We start from the raw sequence: 9106 nt of genomic DNA, 5'->3' as shown, positions 1-9106 counted from the left end.
AGTTTCGACAAGCATTAGCTCTCAGTGAACATAGTCTGAATAATAATTCAACAATAATTGGTGGTCTGTGCTACCAGGGCAGGAGACAGCAGTTGGGGTTGAGGTGTGAGGGGAAGGGTTAGGGTTAGGGTTGAGGTGTGAGGAGAAGGGTTAGGGTTAGGGTTGAGGTGTGAGGGGAAGGGTTAAGGTTAAGGTTGAGGTGTGAGGGGAAGGGTTAGGGTTAGGGTTAAGGTTGAGGTGTGAGGGGAAGGGTTAGGGTTAGGGTTGAGGTGTGAGGGGAAGGGTTAGGGTTAAGGTTGAGGTGTGAGGGGAAGGGTTAGGGTTAGGGTTGAGGTGTGAGGGGAAGGGTTAGGGTTAAGGTTGAGGTGTGAGGAGAAGGGTTAGGGTTAGGGTTGAGGTGTGAGGGGAAGGGTTAGGGTTAGGGTTGAGGTGTGAGGAGAAGGGTTAGGGTTGAGGTGTGAGGGGAAGGGTTAGGGTTAAGGTTGAGGTGTGAGGGGAAGGGTTAGGGTTAAGGTTGAGGTGTGAGGGGAAGGGTTAGGGTTAGGGCTGAGGTGTGAGGAGAAGGGTTAGGGTTAGGGTTGAGGTGTGAGGAGAAGGGTTAGGGTTAGGGTTGAGGTGTGAGAGGAAGGGTTAGGGTTAGGGTTGAGGTGTGAGAGGAAGGGTTAGGGTTAGGGTTGAGGTGTGAGGGGAAGGGTTAGGGTTAAGGTTGAGGTGTGAGGGGAAGGGTTAGGGTTAGGGTTGAGGTGTGAGGGGAAGGGTTAGGGTTAGGGTTGAGGTGTGAGAGGGAGCTTTTATGGCGCCCGCTGGCAGCATCTTATCTGACTGTCACCCGTATCATTGGGATGGATTTTCCATTTTCCCTTTATTAAATTGTATTGAAAAGGCCCCTTCCTTTAAGATAAATAACCCTGCTGCAATATAAAAAATAAATATAATGTATTTTGGTGTGTCAGGTAAAAGTAAAATATACAGAGGTTTAATTATAGAAAGTGTGGTTCATGGCCTTTCTTTTGGACTAAAGTCACAAGAGAAATATTTGATAAAGAAATAAAGAATAAGAAAATCTGCAGACCATTCAGAGGATTGAATACAGAGCACTGTTATGATAGGTTCATTTAAGCCAAACACATGCCAGTTCACAAGTTCTGTTTATTGCATGAACTTTGTAAAAGGCGTAGAAGTTAATTGAATACTTCTACGCACAAAATACTATTAGCCCTTATAAAAGCTTGTGGTGGTATACAGTGAGTGTAGTTGAGCATGGTAAATGGAAAATTAAACATAGGAAATAATTGAAATGCACTGAAAAGTATGTTAAAACCCCCAGAAAATCAAAATTACCACGCAGATTTACCCTCATAAAAACACTTATAGTGGACCTATTCAAACGATGCGTTGTGATGATGTTAAATCGTGACTGACTGATTGTATGGTACATCTCTTTCGTTTACCATAGTAGAAGCATAACAAATTGAAAGCATGGTAAAGCATAGGCAAGCATTGTAAATTACAGGTATGGTAAAGCATATACAAAAAGGTAAACCATGGTAAACTGGTATGCAGAGCATAACCATGGGAAAACTGCAAAAAAAAAAAAAAAAAAAAAAAGCCATGATACGCTTTTATAAGGGACAGAGCTGGCCAGCATTGAGGGAAAATAAAATAATATACAGTAAAGCAGGAACATGTGAAATAGACATACTCCATATACTGTATTGTATTTACTTTTAGAAACGAATACAATACCATTATTATTAAATACAATCATACCATATCATATAATGTGAAACATGGCGGTACACGTGAGAAATACCATTTAAAAAATCCTGTGTGAAGCAATTAGGCATTTATAATGTGTATTTGTCGGGTAATTTTGTTTATTGAAAGAGAATGTAAAGTTTGTGGATTGGACAATTGTCAGGAGTGTGACGACGATATCGGGTTACCTTCCTGCTCTTGGGAGCGGTCATGCAAATGACAACCTGTTTGATCAGAAAGTTGTACTCAAGTGAGAACTGCTTGCAGCGGCGTTACAGACGACAACTGATCAGAGACTGAGAAAGTAGTGCTTAATCCATGGTACGCAATAGGAGAGCTTTCGAGCTGAAGTCATACAGAAAAATCGACTTTTGTGGGCAATTAACCTCGGAGAAAAACACTATCAGTCACAATACTTTTTTAAAAATATGCCACCGCAAATGGAATACCAGTGCGAGGAAAGAAGGATCCCACCGATGACTACATCTCATGGTCAAAAAGGTACCGTCAACCATGAAATTAAATGCGTTCTAGTTGGGGATGGTGCCGTAGGGAAGACCAGTCTAATTGTCAGTTACACCACCAATGGATACCCAACGGAATACCTGCCAACTGCATTTGACACTTTCTCTGGTAAGTATCCAAACAACTAATTCATTTAGTGCAGTTTTTTTTTCTTAATTCATGCATTAATAGGCTTTTGCTCAAATAAACATTTAAAAAAAAAACACTGAAAAAGGACAAACGTCAAACGTCAATGCAGAAACATGTTCAGAGAGCGTGGGAATTGCATAAATTAGAACCTATCTGGGCACTTTCATCTATTTTACATGTTTTATTACTGGTTTTGAAAATGTATCTGAAACGTAAAAACGCTGTTAAACTTTTAGACCAACAGTCAATATAGTGCAGCATTTTATTATTATTGTTATTTTGTTTTTTTATAACAATGTAATAAGTAACTTTTATAAACGGGTGAGATTGTCATTGATCCCTGTATCTCTCCTAATCCCCACTGATGTGGTAAAGCTCTAAAAAGCAGAATAAGAAACACAATTATAACCTGGAGTTAGTCACTGTTTATTAGTTTTGAGATTAAATGTATTTTTAAAGTACCCAGAAAATGTAATGTAATTATTATTATTATTTTTTTCCCCCAGCGCTTGTTCAAGTTGATGACACCCCAGTACGGATTCAACTCTGTGATACTGCTGGACAGGTGAGAATAGTTGATATAGAAACAGTTTATATACACAGTTTTATTGAAAATCCACTCTCTCACAGTTTATTAGTACTGTGAATATGATCAATAACCCTCCTTTTCTTCTGTTTAAAATCTGTTGGTTCGTGGCTTGTATTTAATACTTCAGTTTGGAATATGCAGATTTTTCAAAGCCAGTGCTATATTGCTTCCTGGCCCATAACCACTTCCTGTGAGTTCAAATTCACTTCAATCAGACCACATGACCTACAACAAATATTTGCATACCCTGATTCTCACCGCAAAAAAAAGGGGACCAGTACAAATGTTAATAAAGTTAATAATATGGTGGTTAATTAGTGGAGATTAGATTCCAATAGTGATATCTATGAAAATTGTTTTGATAACTAATAACTTTATATCCATTTGCTCGTTTCTAAACCATGTTCCTCATAGGATGTGTTCAGTCTTGCTGAGGGAAACAATAACCAGAATCACTGCATCTTCAGTCTTTACCATGGTTGTCTTCCAAACCCCAACATTTTTATTTAGTATGTTTCATTGTATATTTGTTGTGTTGTTGTTTTCAGTGTGTCTTACCAGCTCATTTTACAATATCTTTGTATTATTATTTGTAGGAGGAGTTTGACTGCCTTCGTTCCCTCTGCTACCCTGGGACAGATGTTTTCATTGTGTGCTTCAGTGTTGTAAACCCTTCATCGTTTCAAAACATCACAGAGAAATGGATTCCTGAAATCCGAGCGTACAGCCCCTCCACGCCCATCATACTTGTTGGAACGCAGACAGACCTCAGACACGACGTCAACGTTCTTATCAACCTGGACCGAATTCGGGTTAAACCCGTCCATGCCTCTCGAGCCCGAAGTCTAGTAGAGAAGATCCGGGCTCAGGACTATGTGGAGTGTTCTGCCTTGACCCAGAAAAACTTGAAAGAAGTGTTCGACACAGCAATCTTTGCTGCAATAAAGCACAAAGCCCGGCAAGAAAAGAAACTCAAAATGGACACGCACAAGATGAAAACCCTCTCCAAGGGTGGGTGGAAGAAATTTTTCTGTTTTGTCTGATCTCTTCCGAAAAAAGAAGACTTTAACTTCTTATTAACTTATTATAAAATGGATTGATAAACTAACATTTTAATTTAGGAGAACGTTGGTGATCATCACCACCAGGGCCTCTTGAAGGATGTGATTCACGGACCATTGTTCTCTGGGTTGGCAGTTGAAGATCAGCAAGATTGGATTACATCCTTAAGCTGCAACACAAACACTTTGGTTCAGGTGGACAGAAAATGTCTTTACTGAAACCAAACTGCTGTAAATGGCCATTGCAAATCTTAGTGTGAACATAAACATATGGTGCCAAGGGGCCTTTTACTTCAGCAGCGCTCTTGTTGTTTTATCACTCTGCTGATACAATTGCACTTTAAGTCTTTGGGTTTCTGCAATTTTCCCAAGTCTTGATTCCCAGCATTCACACATGTTTGTATAGATTGAATTCTAATGGGAAGGGTAATAAGTCATTTGAAATGTACAGCTTTACAAAGTGCATGACTATATTAAAGGCTGGGGTTAAAGGCCCAGGGAGTGAATTATATTTGTTTGTTTGCTAACCATAGTTTTTCAACACCCATCTCAGCTTAGAGACCAACCGTAGAGACCAATCGTTGGCCACACCTGCTATGAAAGAGTAAAAAGGGGCATATACGTGAGCAGTCTTTAGAATTAACTATTCAGACTATTGTCAACTTGAAAGCTAAAACCAGTAATATATATATATATATATATATATATATATATATATATATATATATATATATATATATATATATATATATATAATACAATTATTTATAATCTCATTCCAATGCAGTGCCCTTCAGATCAGTTATCTATCATGGTATTTGTGCACCACAGCAATGCTGTATGGAAACCACATCCATGAATGTTAATGTGTCATATATTAGGTGATGCTCCATTTTCCTATTATTTAACATAGATATAAGGACCTTAACAGTTAATAGCTGTTAGAATGTAAATAATGCATTATTGCTTCTAGTGGAAGCTTTTATTTGTTATTGTTTTTTTGATGTTATAAACAATGTTTCATATTCCCAGTTTCATTGCTGTTCTCCCCCCTGTACACTCAAAACTCTGCATTTAAAGCAGGTTCATATGTGTTTTTTTTATGTATGAATTGCTGAACAAATAAATATGAAAAATCTTAATAGCTGCCTTTGTGTGAAGTGCATTGAATTTTAATAAGCTGTTTCAGTGACCGTTGAAACTTACTGTGTATCATCACAAAATGGTTTTATTAACTTTTTCATCATATCCTTATAGATTTTTGGTTTGTACAATATACACAGTATACAGAAGCTAATCCAATTAAAACAAAAAGACAACATTATTTTTTTGTTTTAAATATTACTCCCAGAAAATATATATTTTTTTAGTTGGTGCGACCAATTTTATTGAATGTTTCATTTGAAACGGCATATGCAGATATATTAATTTTATAGATAATAGATAATGAAGAAGCATAACAGTATAACTATGCATTTACTCAAACGCCTCAATTCAAATATCCACATTTCTAACAAAAGGACATTGAGGATACAATGGTCCTGAGTTGGTTGTCTTTCCTTTCCTCTCAAATTGATTTACAATATTTTGCTTCACCCACACATAAGTATCAAATCACTTCAACAAAAGAAGATCTTAACTGGAGGCTTTTAACTTTTATTACATTTTTTATTGGCAGGTATTTCAAAGGATGGCAGCAACTGTATTTGGTAAGTATTGGGTGTAACAAGCAGACTCCAGATACTTATTGACTGTAAATGGCTGGTGCAGGAAGGACCATCGTCATATAGTCAATGTGTTAGAGCCTCCCTTAATTACACACTGGAGAAGGTTACAACTGCATTTTAACAATACCGTTCTTTACATTAATCCTATGCGCTTATTTTCTTTTTTTGAGCGTGATATATTTAGGCAGAACGCTAAACAAATCAGACAATAATTTCATAGTGGGGTTACAAATATACTGGAGTTCTAGCTGCTAGTGTAGTGCTGTGGAACTACAAAATGCCCTTTGGGAAAGGCTGTGCCGTTACAAATTCATCATCAGTACTTCAGCCAGCTGTGACCCATTGCTCTTCGAACACTATGCACATACAGAACTATGTTTAGATTGCTGTGACAACAGGGAGTGCAGTGTTCACAGAACACAGGAGGCTTAGCTTTTTAACAAGGTTAGCTGAGCTCTTTGACTAACACTAACTCTTACCATATCAATAAAGGGTTAAACAAGGTGGAGATATTTTTGTTGACATGTTTCTAGATTATTTCATATTTAAATATTTAAACAACAGGAAAGGTCCTTGCTATTTATCCATATTTAAGGAATTAATGAATACAGTGTTGTAAGTAAGGGTCTAGTGCAAGTGTAGCCCCATATCCATCCCCAAGTCCACACTGATGGGAAACCTTTTTTTTTTATTATTTTTACATTTTACAGTAGTGCTGTCCCTTGATGTTCTTCGGTATAAATGGTCAGATCCACTGGGAGTCACAAATCAGCAGAGATCAAATAGTTTAAACTGTCACGGAGGACAGTTATTGAGGGGCAATCAAGGGCTTCTTGAGAGTATTCCCAGCCTTGAATTAACAACTGGAGGAAGTTACAATTGTTAATGTTGCAAATCTAGTAAACGTTTCATTATCAGCATTCTGAGTTGTTTATGGGATCAAATCAGGATCACTTCCTTCTTGGCACATGAAGAAGACTATACACATAACATTGAGAGAAACACTTTTCCTCCTCAAGCGTGGAATTAACCCTACCTTGTCCCTCTTTCAGCTCACTCAATAATGCAGGACCCCACCTTGTCCCTATTATTTTTTTTCTTGCCCCTCTCAGACTCTGACCTCTCCTCCCTGCTCCAGGGTCACAAACCCACCACGTGTGCCTTGGACCCCCCCCCCACTCACCTCTTTCAAGCTGCTGCTCCTGCTCTACTCCCCTTCATCTCCTCCCTTCTCAACACCTCTCTACTTTCTGGTCTCTTTCCCTCTGCCTTCAAAAAAGCCTCTATCACTCCCCTCCTCAAAAAACCTACCCTCGACCCCACCTCCCTCCAGAACTACTGTCCTGTCTCCCTCCTACCCTTCCTCTCCAAAACCCTCGAGCGGACTGTACACCGCCAGCTCTCTGCTTTCCTGTCCAACCACTCTCTGCTCGACCCTCCTCCAATCTGGCTTCCGCTCTGCTCACTCCACTGAAACCGCCCTCCTGTCTGTCACCAACTCACTAAAGTCTGCCCGAGCTGCCTCTCTCTCCTCTGTCCTAATTCTCCTCGACCTCTCTGCTGCCTTTGACACTGTTGATCACTCTATTCTACTATCATCTCTTGCTGACCTGGGGATCTCTGGCACTGCTCTGGTCTGGTTCTCCTCCTACCTCTCCAACCACACTTACCAGGTAACCTGGCGTGGAGCAACCTCCACACCTCACCCTCTCTTAACAGGAGTCCCCCAAGGGTCAGTCTTGGGTCCTCTCCTGTTCTCTCTCTACACCCGCTCCCTGGGCCCCCTCATCGCATCCTATGGTTTCTCATACTATTTCTATGTTGATGATGCTCAGATTTTCCTCTCCTTCCCCACCTCTGACTCCACCATCTCCTCCCGTATCTCTACCTGTCTGTCTGCTATTTCCTCCTGGATGCACTCGCATCACCTCAAACTCAGCCTCTCTAAATCTGACCTCCTTTTCTTTCCCTCCTCCTCCCCCTCCTCTGATCTCTCTATCTCTGTTCCTCTGGAATCTACCACACTCTCTCCTAAGAACCTCGGAGTCACCCTGGACCCCTGCCTCTCTTATTCCCAGCACATCTCCACTCTGGCACGCACTTGCCGATTCTTCCTGAGCAACATCCGAAGAATCCGACCCTTCCTCACCAACTACGCTACCCAGCTCCTGGTCCAGGCCTTGGTAATCTCCTGCCTAGATTATTGCAACTCCCTCCTGGCTGGCCTCCCTGCGTCCGCCACCCGTCCGCTCCAGCTCATCCAGAACTCCGCTGCCCGCCTGGTGTTCTCTCTGCCTTGCTTCTCCCACGCTACTCCACTACTCCGCTCACTCCACTGGCTCCCGATCACCGCTTGCATCCAGTTCAAGACTCTTGTACTAGCCTACAGATACCTTAACCAGACTGCACCCAGCTACCTCCAGACCCTCATCTCTCCCTACACCCCCACTCGACCTCTCCGCTCTGCCTGCACTAGAAGACTGGCTCTACCTCCGCTACGCTCCCCTGCCTCCAGAGCCCGATCCTTCTCCACCCTCGCTCCACAGTGGTGGAATGACCTTCCCACAGATATCAGGACTGCCCAGTCCCTGACCACATTCCAACACCTCCTTAAGACTCACCTCTTCAAACAGCACCTGTAGAACTCCTCTGTTTGTATCCTGGGACACTATCACCCTTCATTTAAATGCGCTTTATTTTGCTCTTATCTGCCCCCTATTTCACTGCATTTAATCCTATACTTCAGAATACTGTAATCTGCCAAGTGTTTAACCTGTAGTATTTTGTATTTAATCATATCCTGATGTAACTATCACTATCTGCTGTATTATTGAATTGTGTTTTGTCACACTTGTACTTTGCTTGAACAAAAGTTATTGTATTTATCTTGCTCTTATTGTATTACTTGTATTGTAACACTTGAAATGTATTTGCTTACGATTGTAAGTCGCCCTGGATAAGGGCGTCTGCTAAGAAATAAATAATAATAATAATAATTATAATATTATGGCTTGTTCATTTCCAGTTTTGTAACTTTGACAGTACATGACCTTTTACATAAAAAAGTGGTTCCAACCTTATTCTTGTTGAGATCAAGAATGCCTTTAAAGTTTTTTGGGTTTTTTGGTGTGTATTTTTTTTTCTATAGATATTGGTTGGGATTGCAAACAGCCATTTTGTTTTTATTATTTTGCTATTGAGAATACAATGGAATCCTCCCTTAACAGCCACCAAAGAGACTGAGTAAAATAGTCTTTATAGAAAACCTAGCAGAGGGATTGTGGAAGAAAAAGTGCCACAGCCAAGGCTGGTAGCTG

At 40.4% G+C, this 9106-nt stretch overlaps 1 protein-coding gene across 1 annotated transcript; it reads left to right on the top strand.

Annotated features, from left to right (window-relative positions):
- The first annotated feature begins 2013 nt into the window (after positions 1-2013).
- Positions 2014-5204, top strand: LOC117963877 (rho-related GTP-binding protein RhoU-like). Its single transcript, XM_034905416.2, has 3 exons — positions 2014-2391; positions 2919-2977; positions 3598-5204. Exons 1-3 carry the CDS (start codon positions 2187-2189, stop codon positions 4042-4044), a joined length of 711 nt encoding a protein of 236 aa, XP_034761307.1. The 5' UTR covers positions 2014-2186; the 3' UTR covers positions 4045-5204.
- The last annotated feature ends 3902 nt before the right edge of the window (positions 5205-9106 follow it).

Source organism: Acipenser ruthenus, chromosome 18, assembly GCF_902713425.1.
Source record: "Acipenser ruthenus chromosome 18, fAciRut3.2 maternal haplotype, whole genome shotgun sequence".
NCBI classification, from domain to species: domain Eukaryota; kingdom Metazoa; phylum Chordata; class Actinopteri; order Acipenseriformes; family Acipenseridae; genus Acipenser; species Acipenser ruthenus.
Note: the sequence above shows the minus strand (reverse complement) of the source record. Positions and strands in the feature narration are given on the sequence as shown.

Excerpts from the sequence above, each read along its gene's own strand:
- LOC117963877 (XM_034905416.2), top strand. The coding sequence starts at position 2,187 with ATGCCACCGCAAATGGAATACCAGTGCGAGGAAAGAAGGATCCCACCG. Across the intron at positions 2,392-2,918 it reads TGCATTTGACACTTTCTCTG|CGCTTGTTCAAGTTGATGAC; the intron begins GTAAGTATCCAA and ends TTTTTCCCCCAG. Across the intron at positions 2,978-3,597 it reads TCTGTGATACTGCTGGACAG|GAGGAGTTTGACTGCCTTCG; the intron begins GTGAGAATAGTT and ends TATTATTTGTAG.